Below are 23,254 nucleotides of genomic sequence, written 5' to 3'. Positions count from 1 at the left end.
CCTCCTCCTCCTTCTCTTCCATAAGCAACCGAAAGGGAACCGGAGTCGAGAGCTCGGCCGGCCCTTGGAGGAAGTGGAGCGGGGTGGAGAGCGAAGAGGAAGGGGCCACGGGGTCGCCCCTGGGAAGGGAAGAAACAGCAGCCCCGCCTGGGGGGCGTGAGCAGGTGAGCAGGCGGCGATCGGCTGGTGAACCCGATCAAGATCACTACGAGACCGCGGGGGGGGTGGAGGGGGGGAGAGTTCTTAAGATCCCAGCCTCTGCCCTGCACTTCCTTATGGGGATTCTTCGATCACCCTAGCTGAGGCCAGAGGGGGATCCCTGGGGGGAGTAAGGATGGGGGTAAAGTGCAGAAAGGATCCCCTTCGTGATCGAAGGGTACTGGATCGAAGGGTGCCTGGTCTCGATTTCCTGTTTTCGGGAGGGAAAGGAACGACGACGCCCCCTCCCCTCCGCCCCCGCTGACACCTGGTCCGAAACCGGAACAATCCCTTTCTCGGTCGACACCAGAGTTGAGAGTTGCTATAAGCCTTCTCAGGATCCCCGAGGCGTGCAGGGATCTCTCTCGGGTGCAGTGGCGTAGCGTGGGGGGTGCAGGGGGGGGCGGCCGCACCGGGCGCAACATCTGGGGGTTAGGGTTAGGGGGCGCAAATCCACGGGTTAGGGGGCGCAAATTACTTGCCTTGCCCCGGGTGCTGATAGCCCACGCTACGCCACTGCTCGGGTGAGCCCTTGGAAGGAAGCTCCGTTTCGAAATTGCCGCTGCTTAAAACGGCGCGGGGGTCGAAACAAACCCACCCCTTTCTAATACCGCTTTGCACAAAATCTAAACTGATAATCGGACGCTTGTCTGGATGGCCATTTTTCTGATTCCGTATACTGTAGACAGGAACGGAGGCAGCCCTGAAACTGGCTCCAAAGAACCACATGGGTTGGTATGAGCAACAAGTTATGGAGTTCCCGTTTCGTATCGCTGTTGACGTTTTTAAAGAGGCAGCTGTTGCAGCTCATGACTCCAGAGATGCTGTGTTGTATACCGGCGGAGAGCCAGAGCAGTGAACTTAGGCTCAAATTTTGTCTCAGCCTCGAATTCACTAGGTCTCAATTCTCTCGTCTGCAATATTGAGATAAGAGCACTGGGCTTTCTTTACAGATTAAAGGTGAAGGTAAAGGGACCACTGACCGTTAGTCCAGTCGTGACCGACTCTGGGGTTGCAGCGCTCATTTTTATTGGCCGAGTCCGGAGTGCTACCTATTTATCTACTTGCAGTTTGACGTGCTTTCAAACTGCTAATTTATCTATTTGCACTTTGAAGTGCTTTCAAACTGCTAGGTTGGCAGGAGCAGGGACCGAGCAACGGGAGCTCACCCCATCACAGGGATTCGAACCACCGACCTTCTGATTGGCAAGTCCTAGGCTCTGTGGTTTAACCCACAGCACCACCGGCGTCCCTCTTTACAGATTACCAAGACTTTTATTAGGGGATCAGCAACCTTTTTCAGCCGTGGGCCGGTCCACAATCCCTCAGACCATGTGGTGGGCTGGACTATATTGGGGGGGGGGGGAATGAACAAATTCCTATTCCCCACAAATAACCCATTTTAAATAAAAGGATACATTCTACTCATGTAAAAACACGCTGATTCCCAAACCGTCCGCGGGCCAGATTGAGAAGACGATTGGGCCGCATCCAGCCCCTGGCTCTTCGGATGCCTACACCTGTTTTACAAGCACCAGCACTTTGCACTTTCCTGTAAACATTTAAATACTGGTGGTAAGAACCGTACAACTATGAACATTTCCAAGCAAATGTTAAGTACTAGGGCAAGACCTATATAGCTATAAAGCCGGAAGAGTCTATATATACCAATATCACCCTAATCTGACCAACTCCAGCCAGGATGAATAGTTTCATGTATTGAGCTACATCTCACACTGGTGTTTGTGTGTGTGTGTGTGTGTGTGTGTGTGTGCACATACCTGACCCCATAGTATTTAAAAATTAAGTATGAATAAAGTGTAACTTGCAAATAGAGTATGGTATTTTTAAAACTGGAGCACCCATAAAGGGTCAGTAATCCAGTAAGTGTGGCTGTGGTGGTGAAATGGATTGCCTTGCTCCCATTCTGAAACACCAGAGGAGCCAATCAGTGGGCACAACATTATCTCTTGGTACAGGTGTGTGTGTGTGTTGTCCAATCAGTTTTCAGCACCATAGCTGAGAAATAAGGGGATTTGGTGTTCAGGCTCAAAAGAACCTCCATAACCCCTGCCTTGGGAACTTGCTGTAGCAAAGCACTAAGGAGGTCACACTGTTCTGCATTCAGCACCAGCGTTACTATGAAGCAACACAAAATGGGCATTTCAGGCTGCAGAATCCATAGAGGGTGACCCCCTCCCTGCTTTTGATTCATTTACGTGGCATTAAAAATTAACTACCGCTACTTCTGTTGAAATTTTGAGGGTTGGAAAACAGACTGCTGGCAACACATGATCCCTTAAATACCTAGGAGACCACTACACTGGCTAGTTTATGGGACTCAGGGGAGAGGAACATACAGAAGAAGGCCTGGCAGCTTTGAGGCATGCATCCCAACTTCTTCCTCCGACTCTCTGCCAGCAAAATGCCCGGTTAGGTTTGGCGGTAGAATAGTGGACCAACCATGCATTTTTCAACTGGACCAGGCCAGTCTTGGCCCTGCCTAGAGGTCACCTAGATAACACCCTTGTTCCTTTGTACCTGCTTCTGCTGACCATTAGTAGCTCAGAGCAGTGAGGGCGCCACATATTTTATCTGATGGAACAAATATTGCATAAGCTGTTTCCCCGTCTCCACTCCTGAATAACTGAGTGGAGCATTCCAAAGGAAACAACCAGTGGTCTCTTTTATTTATTTATTTTGGAGGGCACTTCCAAGTTGCCACTATTTTGGGGGGCGATTCACTCACATATCGGCAAATGCAGGTTACAAACTCGAGCAACAAATCCCCTTCTCAAAAAGACTGGACATTTTTGTGATGGGGGAAAAATGCACTGGGATGGGTGGGAATAACACTTGCTTTGATGTAACATCATCTAACCTCCCAGAAAACAAATCGGGACGAATGCTCAATAAACAGATCATCTGGAAGCGCCCTGAACCCCTGGAGGTACCTGAGTTGCCCATGTCTTTTCTTTGCTGTGGAACCCAGTTCAGGGAAAGGGCTCTCCTTAAAGTGGTTTCACACCCAATGCTTAAAACAACTTTTTGGGGGAAAGGGATCTCGTGTCCTTTTTATGTAGGCTGGACGGGAGAATAAATGCATTTTGTAGAGCAGGTATAACTTGCAGACATTGTAAATATTACATTAGAGTTAAAGGAAATATAAAAATCAATGCAGATGTAACATGTGAACATGTCCTAGGAGCCTTTCTCGCTGCTTGAAAGTGAAAGGCGCTTTCTGTTCTATCCTGGGACAAATAGGGCAACTCGGACAGGAACTTGTGCAAGAGAAGTCATTACAACTTAATTCTCAGCAGAACTGTACAGACTTTACACTGGGATTGGCATTTACGGGCAGAGCCTTCTTGTCTTGGCACAAGAATTTTATGACATTCGATAAAGGCAGCAAGGGGATTCCACTGACCGAAAGCAGGTGAAAGGGAAAACTGGCAGGGTGCTGGTGCTGAGTAATACCAGCTAGCTCTTTCCTCACTGGAGGTGTGTCTAACATTATACCTAGAAGCATTCATAATCTTGTGAAATAAAAGGAGATGACAGACCTTTCTCAGGCAGGCTGGCGACACCAGAACTGAGAAGCTCTCTAGAGAAGCACAACAAATTCTTCTATTTTTCAGCAACTCTTTTTTTCTGTCTTCTTTGCAGCTGCTGCATCACTTTCATTTGTGCATTTTCCTCTAACGAGGCTTGCTCAGGAAAAAAATAACAATGCCCAAAGAAGAAGAGGCAACTGCTAGGATCTCCAAAGACCAGGATCGAGGATGGGCGTGGGTGGTCTTAGTAGCCACCGTGATTGTTCAAGGCTTAACACTGGGCTTCCCTTCGTGCACTGGGGTCTTCTTCAAGGACCTTCAGCGTGATTTCCAGGCTAGCAACAGCCAGACATCATGGTTTCCTTCCATCATGACAGCTGTGCTCCATGCAGGGGGTGAGTGTTTGCTTTTACTTATATGAACATCCTTCGCAAAAGGCACCCAAAGTCAGTGTTTGAAACTCCCATTGTTCTAGGCATATTTTGCGACAGGGAATTTCATTAGCACAAGCAGTTTCTGAGCTCTGGGCGCAGTACTGCACCTAAGATTTCGATTAAAACTGCAGAGTGGAAGGAAAGGAGGACGTTTTTCTGCCTCCCCACTTCCAGCTACTCTCTGAAGACTGGAGAAGAGACCCTCTTAAGAATATTAGGTGGGTGGGCAGGGGAAGGAGCAGACCATGTAAAAAGCAAACATAATATTTTAGCTGCAGTTCATTCATTTTCAGCTTTGTATTCTTATTATAAAAAATTCTTATTTTTTATTCTTATTATAAAAAATATTATTATAAAAAGCACACCTAGCCATTCCGTTGTGGTGCCCATAAGCTAGGTTTAAGGTGCCATGGAGCTCCTAGCTTTTATATCTCAGCTTCTGACACAGCCCAAAGTACAACTCACAGAAAGTCCTCAGTCAATGAAACCCATCTAAAAGCTGTTGCTCGACTGCCTTTAGCTTCCTGAACTGTACAGACTTGTCTGTTTCAGCCCACTTCACTATTACTACACAGATGCCAAATACAACCTGGAGACTTTAGGAGAGCCCCACAGGACCAGGCCAATGTCCCATCTAGTCCAGCACCCTGTTCACACAATGGCCAGCTAGATGACTTTGGGAAGCCTACAGATAGTTCTTGAGTGCAACAGCACTCTCCCCACTTGTGATTCCCAGCTACTGGTAGGGGAGCGGGTGGCGCTGTGGTCTAAACTACTGAGCCTCTTGATCTTGCCGATCAGAAGGTCAGCGGTTCAAATCCGCACGACGGGTCAACATTCAGCTTTATTGAGTGGCCTCAGGTTCTAGAGCAGGCTTCCTCAGCCCTCCCAATGTTTTGAGACTACAATTCCCATCATTCCTGACCACTGGTCCTGCTAGCTAGGGATCATGGGAGTTGTAGGCCAAAAACATCTGGAGGGCCGAGGTTGAGGGAGCCTGTGCTAGATGGGAAAAAGGGAAACGAAATTACAGTACATCTTGTGCTTACCTGGTTTTATTGATATATGACACCTCTATACAACAGACTCCTGATAAATGCAACAGCATGTTTTGAACATGCCATTAGCTTACTGTTTCCTCAGGTTAGGTATTAATCTGTGCCTTTGGCTACTATGTATTTTGCACCTCATGCAAAGGATGGAGGCCATAAACAAGCAATGAAGTTATAGCACCGAGAAATTAAAGATTAAGGTGGTGAACGGCCTGTGGGAGTGTCTGGAGGCAGTGGGAGGATGCATGGCAGCTAATGGGATGAGGTTGAACCCTGACAAGACACAAGTATTGTTTCTGGGAGACAGGGAGCAGGTAGGTATGAGGGACTCCCTGGTCCTGAATGGAGTAACTGTGCCCCTGAAGGACCAGGTGCACAGCCTGGGAGTCTTTTTGGACTCAAAGCTGTCCATGAAGGTTAATTCTGTGTCCAGGGTGGCTGTCTACCAGCTCCATCTGGTCAGGGGCGTAGCTAGCTGCTCCGGCACCTGGAGCGGTGGGGGCAAGGAATCCACCCATGGGGGCACCGCAGCGATCCACACATGGGGGCACTGCAGCGAGCTGCCCACAGAGCCCACCTGGTGGACGCAAGCCCCACGCTGCCATTTTGGGCAGTGTGGGGCCCCAAGCTACTGTGCCACTCCCAGGAGAGACACGTGGCTCGGGCACACTGCATGCCAGGCCCCACGGTAAGTTCTGACCCCTGTGGTCTGCCATTTTGTCACCCCATGAAGGATGACACCTGGGGCAGACCACACACCCCACACTCCCCTTCCTACGCCCCTGCTCTGGTGCGCCAGCTGAGATCCTATCTGCCTGCGCACTGTCATGATAGAGCGGTACATGCTCTGGATATCTCCCACTTGGACTACTGCAATGCACTCTATGTGGGGCTATCTTTGAAGGTGACTCAGAAACTGCAACCAAACCAGAATGTGGCTGCCAGACTGGTGACTGGAAGCGGCCTCCAGGACCACATAACTCCAGTCTTGAAAGACCTACATTGGCTCCCAATACATTTCCGAGCACAATTCAAAGTGTTGGTGCTGACCTTTAAAGCCCTGGATGGCCTTAGCTGTGTATACCTGAAGGAGCATCTCCACCCCCGTCGTTCAGCCAGGACATTGAGATCCAGCTCCGAGGGCCTTCTGGCAGTTCCCTCAGTGTGAGAAGTGAAGTTACAGGGAAGCAGGCAGAAGGCCTTCTCGGTAGTGGTGCCCACCCTGTGGAATGCCCTCCCATCAGATGTCAAGGTGATAAGAAACTATATAACCTTTAGAAGACCTCTGAATGCAGCCCTGTATAGGGAATGGGTTATTTTTTTAATGTTTTATTATGCTTTATATATGTTGGAAGCTGCCCAGAATGGCTGGGGCAACCCAGTCAGATGGGCAGGGTACAAATTAAATCATCATCATCAATAATTCCTGCTGCAATCAGAGCAACTTTTTCCAGGGAGAAAAAACCCTCGAAGGATTTGAGCTCTTAGGCTACCCAGTCACACTGACCTAGCACTGCCTGCCACATTGCTCTGTTGCTGCAGCACTCTGCGTAAATTTAGTTTGTTCTATATATGTACCCTCACAGTCCACATGACTGGGAGGTTTACATAAACTAGAGATAAGGTGGAAGAGAGATTTAAGCAGTCACAGTGATTAATCATGTAATAGGATCATGTTGAGCTGAGCAAAGGGAAAACACTCAGATTTCTTCAAACAGCAGCATGAGTAGGATTGCCAACTTGTTTCTGGCAAGGCTTCTGTGCCTTTAACACCTGGCAGTTGAAAGCACAAAGCCCTGCCCAGAGAAAAAGTTGGCAGCCCTATACCCCATTCAGTTAACCTAGAAAATGGGTAAAAGTTTAACGTCGCATAAGAAAAATAAATGTATACCTGGCTCCTGTGTTAATCTAGGGTTTGGCAATGAGCCAGGAAAAGGGACTGGCTTGGTCCTGTGTCTTTAAAAGAGCTATTTACAAATCATTGGGTGACCATGTATGCCCTGAGGTCTGTCTAGGGTTGCCAACATCTTTGTTAGCTCCTTTGGCATTTAACAAGCAGGGTGTCGTTTCCCAACATCCAGAAGCTGTTCAATGTGCTGAAATTTCCTGAGGTCTTAAACTCTTAAACCCTGGCAAGAAAACAAACCAACCCCCAAGCCTTTCCAGTCCGGCCTGTGCCTCTATGTAGAGAAAGCTAAACTCCTTAGGTACTTTCCCTCCTCAGGGTCAGCAAGGGCAGGGTTCAGATCCTGCACTTAGCCATGACACTCTCTAGGTGACTTTGGGGTCAGTGTTAGTCTCTTAGCCTAACATTGCAATAAACCAAGTAGTTTTGTTGTTCTATAAATCTGCCCTTTAAAAAAAAAAAAAAGTTTCAGTTCAAGCTATCTGTGTGCAAGGGTGAAACCAATCCACCCATCTCCAGGACGACATCCACCCTTCCTTTGTGCTGACTAATTTTTATTCATTTTTGTCTGTGGGTGTTTCTTCCCTGTGCTCACTCTGTAAACAGCGTGGGACTAGGGGAAAGGAGGCAGGTGACACCTGGGGCTGAACCTTCCCCTTCATGCTCACCAGTCCTGGGAAACGTGAGCAGTTAGGAAATCCCAAGGCCACACAGGAAGAAGCAGGCTGGTTCTCGATCTGTTCCAACCAGGGCCCTGCAGATGAGCTGACAGCCTCACAAGGAAGAAACTACTCACTGGTGTAAGAATTCAAGTCCGTACAGCATTGCTGGGTCTGAGCAGAACCTGCTCCTGTGCCCTTAACAGGGATCTGGCAGGCAATTTCATGAAAAACAAAGGGCTCTCCCAGGCAACCTATTTATCGAGCATTTGCCCTGGGTTGCCCACACAAAAGATTATATCTGCTATTTTATTGAGCATTTGTTCTGATTTGATGTGGGGTGCTTACATGATAACGGGGCATTTATTCTCATTTGTGTTAGTCATTAGTTCATGCAGTACTTTTCTTGTTGTGCTTTCCAACCTGCAAAAAGTCCTGTTGTTTTGTTTTGTTTTGTTAGCTGGGGCTGATGGGACTTGTGGTCCAAAGCATCTGAAAGGGCATCAGGTTGGCAAAGGCTGCCCTAGAGAGCATAAGAACATAAGAAGACTGTGCTGGATTAGACCAGTGGCCCGGAAGCAGGACCCAAGGGCAACAGTGCTTTCCCCTGCTGCAGTTTCCTGCTCCTAGTAGTCAGAAGCATTTCTCCCTCCAGCCATGGAGGCAGAGCATAGTCATCATGACTAATTAATAATAATAATAATAATTTTATTATTTATACCCGCCCATCCGGCTGGGTTGCCAGCCAGACACTGGATCAATGGCTAGTGGCCATTGATAGCTTATGTGCACTTCAGCCCACTTTAATTGCACATATTTCAAGCTCCGGTAATTGCCTGAATCCCTTCTGCAAAATACTGTCAGCCTGGAGGCACCCATCATCTGGTTATTTCTCCAGATCAGATCTCTATTAAAAGCTCAGGAGCAGCCAGGCTAGAGGGCAACCTTAAACGTTAGGCTTCGTGCCAGCTTTTGACTCAGCCTTCTTCCAGGTATTAGGTAAGAATTAATTTTAAAAGCCTCTTTATGAGGAGTTGGGGTAACGGTCCATCTAATTTAGCACTATAAATGAATGGCAACAAGTCTGAGATCTTTTCTGGGCCTAGCAGATTTTACGCTCCTTTAATAGTTGGACAAAAACCTGCTGTTAAAGGTACAGGAGCCCTGCCAGGAGTGTTAAAGCTCTTAACAACCCTAAATGATGATTTGCTCATTTGATGGTACTGGGGTTGTTATACATGATCCCACATTCAATGCTGTTTGCACTTGCAAAAGTTTTTGGGGTGGGCATACTGCTTCATTTCCAACCAGTGCGTGTCCTGTAGCTTCCTGCTGAAATCTTCTAACTTTTCATACCATAAATGTTCCCGTGTTGTTGTTAGTTTTTGTTCCACTCTCGTTGCGCTGTAGTGCAAGACCCAATTGCCCTTCCAGGCAGCAATAATGTGGCATCTTTGAGGAAGCATTGCAGAGCAACTAGTAAAGTGAAACTATTTGTGTGTGGCCCAGTATAAGTCCACCTCTAATACACAATTATTGTGTCAATGACATGTTTCATAGAATCATAGCGTTGGAAGGGACTCCAAGAATCATCCAGTCCAACCTCCTGCAATGCAGGCATCTCAACACGTGGTCCCCCATCCAATTTGAAATGGTACCGGACCCTGCTTAGCTTTGCAAATGTGCAAGCAGTTTTATTGCTGCTCCACTATGTTGCAGAATACATCTGTAAAACAATTTTTAAAAAAACTCTGGAGGGACTCTACAATTTTTCCAGTCGCAGACCGTGCTTCTACATTCTTTTTTTAAAAAAAATAATTATTATTGGATGATTTTATATTACAAAAAACATTACAACCATACTACCACAAAATAAAATTGAGAAATAAAAATTACATACATCAATATTTTGTTTGTTACAGTATTTGTTATTTACCGTCTTATTTCCTCCCAAACATCCCATACAAAACACACACACACATAAAAAGAATAATAATGATAATAATGAAAATAAATATTTTCCCCCTTTTATCTTACAAAATCTTTTCTTCACTTTTGACTTCCTGTCAAGTCCCTTCGCATATGTTTTATCTTACAATTGAATGTACACAAAACAATAAACCTTTCTATATAAATTTTCCAATACATTCAGAAAACATAATAAATCCTTAATTGTTATCCACCTCCTTTTACTTCCTTTGTCACTCAAATGCTAGCACAGAGTCAAAACTATTATTGTATTTTTGAACATATCTTCTATAACCATCTCATTTTTCCGCAAATTTTTGCTTTGAGCTTCCTCTGAGTTTGCTAGTCAATTGAGGACCATGCTTCTACATCCTACTTCCACATGAGGAAGAAAAAGGGGGTCTCAAAGGTCACTGACTCCACGCTCTTAAGACTTGGTCATAGCATTCAGGCTATGATCCCACCAGGGCACCAGAATTTTCCAAGTCAGAAGTTGGTGGCCTGAGAGCAAAGGACCAGCCCATGCCCTTGTGTCCCTTAAAAACCTAGAGATCTTAAAGCAGAAATAAAACCTGCAACCTCATATATGCAAGGCTATACAGTGGTACCTCGGATTACATACGCTTCAGGTTACATATGCTTCAGGTTACACATTCTGCTAACCCAGAAATAGTGCTTCAGGTTAAGAACTTTGCTTCAGGATGAGAACAGAAATCTTGGTCCGGCGGCGCGGCAGCAGCAGGAGGCCCCATTAGCTAAAGTGGTGCTTCAGGTTAAGAACAGTTTCAGGTTAAGTACGGACCTCCGGAACGAATTAAGTACTTAACCTGAGGTACCACTGTATATTCAACCAAGGAGCCTCAATCTGTGAAACTGAGGTTGCCCAAGGAGTCTTTGTAGGTGTATTCAGGCAAACACCCCCTCATGTGCTGAGGGGGGAAACTGGACTGTGTCCCACCAGCAACATCTCACCTGCTGGTTATGTATGCAATGACCACACCTCTACTAGTCTGTGAGGACCTATATTGTAAGAGGGGCTAATTTGAAACCCCTCCCCCCCCCAAAAAAATGTCATAGCCAACTGCAAATGAAGCCTTTTGGCTTCAGAAAATAGCTTTTGGCAAGAAATAAAAGTAATGAGAGAAAGCTTTCCAATAAATATAGGGGATAGGTGGGAATATGTTGGGTTATAGACAGGATTTGATTGGGGTTGGGATTTATTTCCTCTGGAAAAGACATCTTCACACACACAAACACAAACACAGAGGAAGGTCATGTTTGAACAGTAATTTAAGCCACTGAAAAAGTCATGTAAAGGGCAAACACCACTTCCTGTTCTTCTCCTGCTTACCTGAGAACTTGCTGAGGAAATCAAGTCCGGGGGGGGGGGATTCCTATTACCAGAGAGGCATCTGTTGGACCAAAAAAACTATGGTATCTTAAATATGCTACTGAATATATTATGTACCCAGGTAGTTGGTAGCCCAGTTGTCATCATTATACAGTACTGCATACGTAAGGCAGTTCACAGACCACAGCCTTCCTCCCTTTTGCTGAGGAGCATATTTTGCTTGAGTTTGTTTAGATCTTGCCAAACAAATCGCGCTTATTCAGATTGCTCCCCAGCTCCCTCCGGAAAGGCCATATTAGTTTACAGAAATATGGATTCATCCCTTCTTCCATCTCCCACACTGAAACCCAGCGCATTGTTCACCACACGGAGGCTGCATTCACATGTCCTGTCTTGCCCACACTGTAAGTGCTGCTACCTGTTCCCCTTGGCATTTGCTTTTATTCTGAGTGGTTTGTACACAAATTGCGGTCCACATTATCTTCTCTGCCCCCGCCTCCAACCTTTTTCCACTTTGGACTAGGCCTACTGCATGAACTTACCGGCAAGAAGGCATAAATATTTGCTTTGGAACATTAGTGTTGATACTCTGAGCAGAAAGTTTAGACAGTGGTGCAGGAGTATCTTCTTGCCATTTACAATTCTGTTTTTGCATAACATAGCCTTGGGTTATGTGGGTGACGACTGCTATTACCTGGGAGGGGCTCACAGCATCGTATTTTGATAGCACTCCTCCTGCTCTGATTGACGCTGAAGTTTGCTTTTTCAGGGCCTCTTTGCAGCATTTTGGTGGAACGATTTGGCTGCAGGACCACTGTGATGCTTGGAGGTCTTCTCAGCGGGGTGGGCATGGTTGCCAGTGCTTTCTCCAAGTCCATTAGTCACCTTTACATAACAGCAGGATTCATCACAGGTGAGTAGAGTCTCCACGTGGGTTGGTATGCAGAAGCTTCGTCCGGGTTTTGTAACACATGGTGCCCCAGTTCACATGCAGCACTCAGCCAAGCTGTGGCTTAGCACAAATGAGAAAATGTGTGGGTTCCCAGGCAGGAGATGGGGGCTGCTGCATTCCTGCTACCAAGGGCTTAACCATGGCTTGGCTTAGTGTTATGTTCCAACCTCGGTTTGTGGTTTGCCTCTCTCAGTAGAGACTGTAACCTTGGTTATAGTTCATATTTTGTCTGGAACGAAAGATTTACCGTATTTTTCACTCCATAGGGCGCACCTAGTTTTTAGGGGGGGAAATAAAGGGGGGAAATTTATTTTCCCCCCCAAAACCCAAAGAGCAAAGAATCCAAGACAGCGAGCGGGATCCATCCCGCTGGCTGTCTTGGCTTCCTCTTTAGCCACGCGCACCATCTCCAGCCGGGAGAGGTTGTGCACGGCTTCGTTTTTAGCCACAGGGATGGGGCGGGGGAAGCCCGAGCTTCCCCCGACCCCAGCCCCCAAAACAGGTCCAGAAGAGGCGGCGAGATTGCACGCAACCTCGCCGCCGCTCCCGGAGCTTGCGGGGCTGGGGACAAGGGAAGCCCGAGCTTCCCCCGACCCCAGCATCCAGAACAGACTGCTATCCGCAAGCCTTCGGAGCCCGGTGGGAACTCCCGCCGAGCTCTGAAGGCTTGCGGATAGCTGCCTGAAGCCTGCATTCTCTCCATAGGACGCACACACTTTCCCCCTTCATTTTTGGAGGGGAAAAAGTGCGTCCTATAGAGCAAAAAATACGGTATATATAATGTGAGGCCAAACCATGGCTTAGCCCTGGGTAGCACCATAACAACAGGATTGGGGAAGGAGTGCAGTGTGCCAGTGGAGGTATACATTCGCGGAAGAGAAGGAGAGGTGATTCTTGCCATTTGGGGGACCCTCCACAACAGATTTATTTTGGGGAGGTGGGCATTGCTTGAAGGATAGGGAATAATCAAAAATTTCCTCCCCTCCTCCTCCATATGCAGACGCCTCCTGGTAAAGCAGTTAGTGTCTGTTGTACATAATTTTTCTTATAAGCCCATCATATTATAATTGGATTTCAACACAGCTCTGCTCAATGAACTGTCCTTGAGGATGGTTTAGTTTATCATACCATTTAATAGTACTTTTCAATATAATGTGGAACCTTGGTTTTCGAACGTAATTACTTAAGAGCTTTAACACCCCCATTAAAACGGAAGTAATTATTCTAGGTTCTTGGCATTCGGGTTCTCAATTATTTGGCTTTCGAGACGCTTGAAAACCAAGGTTCCTCTGTAGATTGAAAATAATGGTATCATATTTGGAAATATAAGACCTCCTATTTCATAAGATTTTTGTCTAGTGGGCAATGCGACTTGCTTTTTCTCTTTTCTGTTTTTGTCCAAGCATAGAAAAGTGCAAATACTTTTTCTTTTCTTTTTTGCTAACCTTTAAGTACATTCATAAATAGGAGAGTTCTTGACCATATACATTACTATTGTTGTTATACTTTTGCTTGTGTACAACGCTTGAGGTGCTGTAAAATATAGCTGCTCTTGAATAAAGATCTCATGTGGTCTGAAAACTGGGGCAGGGAGACTGTTTTGCCTCCATCCTCCTTAGACTGGTTGCCCTGGCCTTAGAGGGCCACTGAACTAATTCATGTCATGTGTTCTGAACACCTTAAAAGTGCTTGATAAACACACAATATATCTAAAACTCCAACATTCCAAATTCACATTCTTGAATCTCTTCTTTCTTTAAAGGCTTGGGGTCATGTTTCAGCTTCCAGGCTGGAGTCACTGTGCTTGGCTACTACTTCATACGCCGTCGAGCCCTGGCCAACGCTCTGGCCTCCACAGGTGTCTCCATTGGCCTCACGCTCTGGCCACTGTTCTCCCAGTACATGCTTGACGAGATGGGCTGGAGAAACACTTTCCTCATCTTTGGCGGGGTGCTGCTGAACTGCTGCGTTTGTGGGGCTGTGATGAGGCCGGTGGTGCCAGTCCAGCTGCCTGCCCCATCACCAAAGCCCTACCCTGAACAGCCACCTGAAGGGGCCTATTTGTCTAATGGAAACACTGTGCATCATGAAAAGGAACTGCCTCGGCCCAGGTGTGCTGCTTGCATCCAGACCCTACAGAAGTACCTGGCTTTTGACATCTTCTGCAAGAACAAAGGCTATCAGATCTACACCATTGGCGTGTCTTGGATGGTGATGGGTTTCGTGCTGCCCCTCATCTACCTGGTGCCTTATGCCATCTTCAATGGAGTGCCGGAGCGCAAGGCAGCCCTGCTCATCTCCATCATTGGGTTCATCAACATATTCATGCGGCCCATGGCGGGCCTGCTCTCAGGCCTCAACGTCTTCACTGGCCGGAGGATCTACCTCTTTAGCCTGGCTGTCCTCCTCAACGGCCTGAGCAACCTCATCTGCGCAATCTCAGCTGACTACACCGTCCTTGTCTTCTACTGCTTGGTCTACAGTGTCTCCATGAGTGTCATCGGTGCTCTGCTCTTCCAGGTGTTAATGGATGTGGTAGAGATGGACAGGTTCTCCAGTGCCTTGGGTCTCTTCACCATCTTGGAGAGTGTCACTATTCTCATTGGACCCCCTCTTGCAGGTAAGATGTGGGCAGGGCCTGAGACATTGGGTATTCCGCAAGTGCAAGAACTTCAGCAGAATTTGGCAGGGGTCATAGACTTCCCTGCAGGTAAAACTACTACAGCCTTGAAATGGCAAGCACTGAGGCACAGTGGTTGCTTTAGACACTCCATGTTGGCTATCCCTTCTTTTGATCAGCCTTTCCCTAACCTGGTATCCTCCAGTTGTTTTGCACTAAAACTCCCATCAGCCCTGCCAGCCAGCATGGCTAATTGTAAGGGCTGGTGGGTGTTGTGATCCAAAATATCTGGAAGTTTGGGAAGGTTGCTCCAGATTGTGAAGAGTTGCTCAAAGAATCAGCAAAAATAACCTTTCCCCCACTTTTCTGTAGGTGGGTGCTGGGAGTGCTCTTTCTGTGAGAAAACTCAGCTCATGGGAAGTTTGGATTCAACCCTACATGTTTACCTTTGTATTTTAACGTCCTTGAGGAAGAGCTGAAAAAGTTCAGGCCAGTTCCATCCTAAAACAAAAGAACCCCTGTGGATATTTCCACACACCCTCCCCGTTGTTGCTTAGTGTGTTTCTCCTATTCTTACAATTTGTGTGCTATTCACTGCAACAAATGTTTGGGTACACACATCCAACACAATTGGCTCATAGTATGAATCAGCCATCAGACACTCTGGCTATTCTTGCCTGTTGCCATGCGGTTTGAGAAGCCAGATGGCTGTTTTCGATTATCTGGTGACCTTTCAGAGCCAGAGTTTCAAGGCTCTATGGAGCAAGCAAACATGTGAAATTCAATGCATTTTTAAAAAGACGTCAAATAGAGATAATTCTTTGATGAGCAAACTATGATGCAGCAGTTTTACTAGGCTTTACAAAAATAGACCAAAGGCCACAGGAAGGAAATATCAAATTGGTTGACTGCCCAGGGTTTTCTATTACCATATTTTTCGCCCTATAGGACGCACTTTTTCCCCTCCAAAAATGAAGGCGAAATGTGTGTGCATCCTATGGGCGAATGCAGGCTTCAGGAAGCTATCCACAAGCCGTGGGAGTTCCCGTCGGGCTCCCAAGGCTTGTGGATAGTAGCCTGCATCCCAAAGCCTGGGGCGCGCTGCACAGCAGATATCATGCAGATATCGGGCAGCCCCACAAGCTCGGGGGACAGCAGGGAGGCAGAGCGCCGCCATCCCGCTATTCCCTGACCTGGTTTGGAGGCTGGCACTGGGGAGAAGTGCGCTTCTCCCCACTGCCAGCCCCACAAGCTCGGGGGACAGATATCCGCAAGCCTGGGGAGACCGGCGCGACTTCCCACCGGGCTCCCTAGGCTTGCGGATAGCAGCCTGTTCTGGGGTCGGGGGAAGCTCGGGCATCCCCCGCCCCAGCCCCGTGCCTGGGGGGGAAATAAATTTTTTCCCCTTTATTTCCCCCCAAAAAAACTAGGTGCGTCCTATGGGCCGGTGCGTCCTATGGGGCGAAAAATACGGTACATGCAAGGAGCCTCCATGAATACAGGAGATTCCCTGCTTCAGAAGTTCACCTTCCAACTTGTGGAATGTGATGGTGATGTAGGAAGGAGGCAGAACTTAACACACTTGCCTCCCCACTCAGCATCTTGAGTTTTATGTTTAAGCAAAATGCCTGAAAAGAGCTACTGGTGCAGAATTCAGAACAACAACAATTTATTATTTATTATTTATACCCAACACAATAAAAGATCAAACATTTAAAACTTCCCTAAACAGGGCTGCTTTCAGTTTTCTTCTAAAAGTCAGATAGTTGTTTATTTCATTGACATCTGATGGGAGGGCATTCCACAGGGCGGGCACCACTACCAAGAAGGCCCTTTGCCTGGTTCCCTGTAACCTCACTTCTTGCAGTGAGGGAACCGCCAGAAGGTCTCAGATCTGGACCTCAGTGTCCAGGCAGAATGATCGGGGTGGAGACACTCCTTCAGGTATACTGGGCCGAGGCCGTTTAGGGCTTTAAAGGTCAGCACCTAACAACATAAAATAACCATCTCACTCACAAGAATGAAGAACAACTGTAGACAACCAAACCCTGACCATTACTGCCATCTAAATATCTAGGAGAATGCAAATGTCTTACAGAAATGATGATAAAGACCTTGCTAGGCATGCCTCTCTGGAGAAAGCATTCCACAATGGGGGTGGGGGGGGTGAGGAGGCACTTACAGAATGTTCTCTCCTTGCCAGCCTCCAAGTGTCTCTTGGAAAGAAGCAAACAAGGAATCACCTATTGGGTTATGAGAAAGTGATGAGGCAGTGGTTGGTTGCTACCAACACCATGGTGGCAAAGAACAGATACTAGGACCAAAAACAGTTTGGTCCTATCTTCACCACCGACTTATATTCCCTTGCCCTAGGGATCCTGGAAACTAGTGCTTGTGGGAATGGGGCATTAAGATTTGGAACAGATCTCAGCAGAATCGCCAAACCACAATTCATAAATATATATTGTGGTGGGTGGGGAAGCAAAGATAGTTAAATTGGGATCATGTTTATAGTGTAGAAATACCTTTCGGGTGGGGAGACCAGAGGCAGCTGCATTTGCTGCTGGATGAGGTCATCTGTACAGTGAGGGGGGAAAGTATTTTTTTTGTCCCTGACATCCTTGGACAGCTCTTTGGTCTTGGTCATGGTGGCTAGTTTGGAATCTGCTGGATTGATTGCTTCTGTTGACAGGTGTCTTTTGTACAGGTACTGTAACGAGCTGGGATTACAGGTACCGTATTTTTTGCCCTATAGGACGCACCGTCCCATAAGGCGTACCTAGTTTTTTTGGGGGGAAATAAAGGGGGGGAAATTATTTTTCCCCCAGGCGCGGGGCTGGGGCGGGGGAAGCCTGAGCTTCCCCCGACCCCAGCCCCCAAACAGGCAGCTCTCTGCAAGCCGTGGGAGCCCAGCGCTGGCTCCCGCTGCTTGCTGAGAGGTCCGCGAAGCCTGGACGCGCTGAGCTCAGCGTGCGCAGGCTTCAGCATGCAGGCAACTCTCCGCAAGCAGCGGGAGCGCTCCCGCTGCTTGCGGAGAGGTCTGCGAAGCCTGGAGAGCAGAGGGGTCGGTGCGCACCGACCCCTCACGCTCTCCAGGCTTCAGTGAAAGCCTGCATTCACCCCATAGGACGCACACACATTTCCCCTTCATTTTTGGAGGGGAAAAAGTGCGTCCTATAGGGCGAAAAATGCGGTAATACCTCTACCTTACAGCAGGTGCTTCTAATCTCAGCTTGTTACATACAGTGAAGATACCAGGTAGCCTGACATCTGGCTGGTTGATAGGGGATCAAATACTTATTTCACTCACTATAATGCACATCAATCTCTGACTTTTGTCTTCTGGGTTTCTGGGGTTTTCTCCTGTTGTTATTCTGTCTCTCACAGCTACAATAAACCCACCATTACAATTATGGGCTGGTCATTTCTTCGCCAGAGGGCAAATTTAGCAGGGAATCAAATACCCCCCCCCCTCACTGTATGTGGTTGTGAGCGTTTTGGAGGAGAATGGAATCCTATTAAAAAGTGGAAGGTTGCACTTCTGTATGCCATTGAGATTTGAACTTTTTTCTGTTCCAGGTCTTCTTGTGGATATCACGGGCCACTATAGTTACGTCTTCTATGCTTCCACCTTCTTCATGGTAACGTCTGCTCTCTTCATGGGTCTTAGCTTCTGCACTATGAAAGCAAAGAACAAACTGAAAGAGACCCATAAGCTGCTATCCCCAGAGGTCCCCTCCAGGGGAAAATACATGGAAGTGCCAACAGAACAGGGGCCAAAGAGAAATGATCCTCCTGCAGTCATCTATATAACAAGCATCTGAGTCCAGATGAGCTGGAGGGACATTGGATTTCTCACAAATGAAAAACATCTGGAAGCAGAAGGGGGGAAAACAAGTGCCTCATTTTTCTGGTTCTCCCGTCCTCCCTACTGTGACCTCCTACTCAGCTGTGCTGGGCTCATATGAAGGATCTAGGTCAGAGGATATGAACTCAAAGCTATCCAGAAATCTAAAGAGCACTTTAAACAAAACATACACGGTGTAAGCCATGGGGCCAAAGAGGGACATTGCCCTGTGGCAACATCTGTATTATTACTTGAAGCTTAATCATTTTTATCACCAGGTTTTCTTTATACATTCCAGTTTTTCAAGCTGGAAGGATTTCTTCACCCACTGGGTTATATGAATGACAATAGAACCTGTAGAGAAGGGCAAGTAATAGTTATGCGGGACTTGTTTCCGGACATGTCCATTTACTAATTGGCTGATTCTTTCCTAGTCCAAGAGAAAAGTTATTAATTAGGGAGTTTTACTGCTGAATTCCTTGAATGTTAACATGAAGGCTTTCTTTCCTGCTGCATAATCTCAGAGCAGTTGCTTTTTGACCATATTACTTATCTCCATTACAGCAGCCAGATTGCAGATGAGTAGCGTTGTATGTGCAACTAAGCAAAGTGAATCATTTCTGCATTTTGAGGTTATTTGGGGGGGGGATAACAGATGCTCATATCTTGAAGCTGGAGAGCTCCAAAGTGCCTATATATTCTTGCCAATAGTGTATTGAAATCCTTTGCATTCTCCTTTGAAATATATGCTGCAGTAAAGAAAAGGTGATGCTAATTAAAAGAGGTGGCTATTCTGTCCACCTCCACAAGGAACAACAAATGCAAGTACAATGGCATTTTAAGTTTTATCTCCAGTGGGCATTCCTCACCATTGTAGGCTTCCAGTGTCTTATAGAGCCAACTCAGAATGGGTGTATAAGCTATAATAAGGGTAATATGTTACATGTTGGCAAACTGACATCTATGCAGATGTATGTTGGTGTAAGGAAACATGAAGAATGGCAAGTACTACCCTTTGCTGCATGCCTAAAACAGCAGGTCAGATCAAGACCATCTCTGCTTTGGACTGAAGGTCTCAGTTTTTTAAGGATATGCAGAGAAATATAATTAGGAAAATGGCACTCCAGTCTGGAATCTTCTTCTTAAAACAATAGCTTCATGTTACTTTGTGTTAAGACAAGCCTTGAAAATGACCCAGGATGCTTACTGAGTTGGCTGGGGAAATTGCAGCTAACTTTGCCAAATCTTCTGTGTTTGAGCCATTGGGCCTAGGCTTGTTAAAACAGCCATGTTTGACCTGGAACACAACTGTGTTTTAATTCTGATATACTTGCTTGCTTTTCGTAGTTCCAGCTCCCCAGCTCACATTGTTCTTCCGATTCTGGTATTTCTTTCTAAACACTAACTTTGTGGAGGGTGTGAGCCAGATACGGCTTGGAATGGCAGGGCTTTGTCGTCGATGAACTCCAGCACTTTCAAAACCTGAAAGCTTTAAGAATATGCAAGCAGTTGTACAGTTGTAGGGTTCCGGCCTGACACGTCTATATTAATCTATTCAAACGACAAGGAACAAACCAAGGAAATGTTCATGCAGGACTGAACTACAATGGTGCACTGAAAGAGGGAATCCAAGTGGGTATTCCCTGTCTCCAGCCAAGTAACATGGAGTTCAATTCATTTCTCCTGCACAAGCTTCAGTAACATGAGTGAGAGCTGTTCTCCTTACAGAGGAGCTTCTCTTCAGACGGGCTTTGAATCGAGTCCACTCCCATGCTATCTGCAACGAGTGGGGAATCTGTGGACCTCCAGATGTTCTTGGACTACAGCCCCCACCATCCCTGACCATTGACCACGCTGGCAAGGCCAGATGGGGGTTGCAGTCCAGAAGCATCATGCGGAAGGCAGACATGCCTAGAAGCCACTAGAGGAGTTTAAAAAGCTGACAGTCTTCAATTTCCTCTGCTGATTTAGGGCAAAGGAGCAAGGTGGAGGTGTATTTGAGTCCTTGCAGATGGGCTCTGCATGGTGCTTGTGCACAAACTAGCTAGGAAGCCACAGTGCCCCACTGATTCCAGGTGGCTAGATATAAAACACAACCTTAGTGGTTAGGTTGTGATTCTGGTCTTTTGTGGGGTGAAAGGATTTGCCGTGTCTGACAAGCATATGACCAAAGTATAAATTCAGCTGACATGCACACAAACATAGCTCTGAATACTCCTGTTCTATAGAAAGCCAAACCTCTATGTTTTAATTGGATTTTGGGCATTATCATACATGGCAGCCTTTCACACTAGTTTTAAATAAATATTCCTGACCAAATATACCAGGTATAAAGTAGAAGAGAAGTATTTAAAAATAGAGTGTGCATATCCATACCATGTTCAGGACTGACATGGGACATGCAAAAATGTGTTTTACAAGCCAATCTGGTGCAAGTTTCAGCTGCTAGCTTAGGTAGTTTTTTAAAGGTGTGTCAGACAAATTCACAAAGGATACTGCTAAGATTGAAGTGGGGCTTCCTAGGACACTTCCAGACTGTTGCTGTTTTCAGATGGGATTCAACCACATACTTGCAATTTCAGGTTGCACAATTATAGCTGACTGGGCAGTCTTGCACTACAGAACTGCTTCCTCCAAAGATGGGTTATTTCATGATAAGGAAAATAAAACACACTGGGAAATCCGAGCAAACAAACCAGAAGGTATGCTCATTAAGTCGCCAGTGTCATCTAATCTTCCTGCAAACAAGCTGGGATAAATGCTCAATAAATAGATTGTTTGGAAGTGCCCTTAGTCTACAGGTAGGATACATCCCAGTAGTGGAGAGTTACTGCCTTTATGTCCTACTTTTAAATGTCTCAAAGTCATCTGGCTGGCTGATGTTGTAAAATTAGATGGACCTTTGCATAATCCTCTTGGTCTCTTCTTATGTTGCTTCCCTAGGTGTGTGTTTCGTTTAGCCCAATTTATCCCTTGTGGGTTAGCAGCTTTCACTAAGCATCTCTAGATAGACTGGGCTCCTTAAAAGCACTGTAAGGAAAACACACACACAGAGAGAGAGACAGACAGACAGACAGACAGACAGACAGGCAGCATATTCTCAATCCTACTCCTCTCTACACTGGTGAAAACAGGTTCAGAAATAGAATATAGGCAGCTAGATCTCCAAAGTATCCAACATGGGGGGAGTTTCCTCAAATAAAAAAATATCATTAATTGGGTGCAAATTGCTCAGTATCATTTAATTCCACTCCCACCCCCCGATGCTGCAGTGGTGTTTAAGTAATATACACTTTTTATTAAGACCTCAATCAGAGAAGGCAGATCTGTGGCCTTTCAGGTGCTGTTGGATGCAAAGTCCCACTTGTCCCAATGGCATAGTCAAAGATCAGGGAAGATGGGTGTTAATAGTTGTCCAACAATCTCTGGAGGACTACAGCTTCCCCATCCCAGTCCTAAAGAAGTTGACAGTTGGACTAGAAGATTGGCATCAATTTAGGCCACTGTTGTAAAGCGATTTCTTTGCAATTTCTTGATCTCAGGACTGTGGCCAGTTTGTTACAATATGCTCTTGAACAAGATTGCTGCATTATTGCTTGGATATATACGTGTAGTCTTCTTTAAAAAATAATAATGTATTGATCCAAATGCACTTGGTAACTTTTGTAAAGCTGAAAACATTACAGCAAATAGGCAGACTTAAGGACGTTGAATTGTAATGCACACCGACTTTTGTGCTTCCTTCAGGAATTGTGGAATGCTTTTTCTTCTTTCAGAATACACCATTTAAGAAGGGACCAAATATTAGCTTTTTCTATCCATGTCTGAATAAAGAAGCTAGGAAGACAGACCTGTTTTGTTTAAGGCATTTTTTTGTTCATGAATTCTCAATAAAAATTTTAAACTTACTATTTTGGATTCCCTGTAATTTCTCCATATCATTTTCCTCTGGATTAAGGGGAAACTGTTAATAAAGTTTCACATAGCAACTGATATTGGTAGCCGTAATGTTGGTGGAGGAGGAACAAGGGTAGGACTGTTTCTGGAGCCTCTTGAACTAAATTCAATGTTGATTCTAGAGGAGCTCTATAAGTTTCCTTCTTGTCAATTACAGCTGTCATTTTGCTCCTGCTGGCAACGGCTGCATGAGTTTCCTAGTTGGCAAGAGGAGTATTAACATTCCTGGCTGCATAACAAAATTGGTGGAAACACAGCAATTTAGTATTTAATAACTTGAGACTGCAGCCCTTTATGCACTTAACCTGGAAGTAAGAAACACTGAGTTCAATGGAATTTACTTCTGGGTAGGCATGCCTAGGATTGCACTGAAAGTAACATTAAAATACTGGTTGCATTAATGGTGGGGGGTATTGTGGTTTCAAATTCACTTACGACGCGCCCCTTCCACCTCACATTATATTCTTCCCCCCTGCATCACTACTACCACCACATATCTTTGGCTCTCAACATGATTGATTTTTTCCCCCTAAGTGACAAATTACAGTACAACAGCTATGCTCCTACAGATTGTTTAAAACCAGTAATTTCTCTATTGCAGGAGCACAAGTATAGTGCTGGACATCTAAGGTTTTAAATAAAATGTCTGGCAAAGGTAATAAGTCACAAAGATTTCTTTCCTTAGATTTATCCCTGTTGCATCGTGAAAGGCAAGTCACTAAGTCATGGAACAGAACTGGCTTCTTCAAGACTTTC

The 23,254-nt window shown here is 46.0% G+C and overlaps 1 protein-coding gene across 1 annotated transcript; it reads left to right on the top strand.

Moving 5' to 3' along the window:
* The first annotated feature begins 9 nt into the window (after nucleotides 1-9).
* Nucleotides 10-22,449, top strand: SLC16A5 (solute carrier family 16 member 5). Its single transcript, XM_081184605.1, has 5 exons — nucleotides 10-164; nucleotides 3,865-4,147; nucleotides 11,892-12,035; nucleotides 13,837-14,694; nucleotides 18,274-22,449. The coding sequence occupies exons 2-5, from the start codon at nucleotides 3,928-3,930 to the stop codon at nucleotides 18,516-18,518; spliced, it is 1,467 nt and encodes a 488-aa protein (XP_081040731.1). The 5' UTR covers nucleotides 10-164; nucleotides 3,865-3,927; the 3' UTR covers nucleotides 18,519-22,449.
* Nucleotides 22,450-23,254: the final 805 nt, after the last annotated feature.

The sequence above is a fragment of the Podarcis bocagei genome, assembly GCF_964188305.1.
Source record: "Podarcis bocagei genome assembly, chromosome: 2".
In the NCBI taxonomy this organism is placed as follows: domain Eukaryota; kingdom Metazoa; phylum Chordata; class Lepidosauria; order Squamata; family Lacertidae; genus Podarcis; species Podarcis bocagei.
The sequence above is the reverse complement of the archived record's forward strand: the minus strand, read 5'-3'. Positions and strand labels throughout refer to the sequence as shown.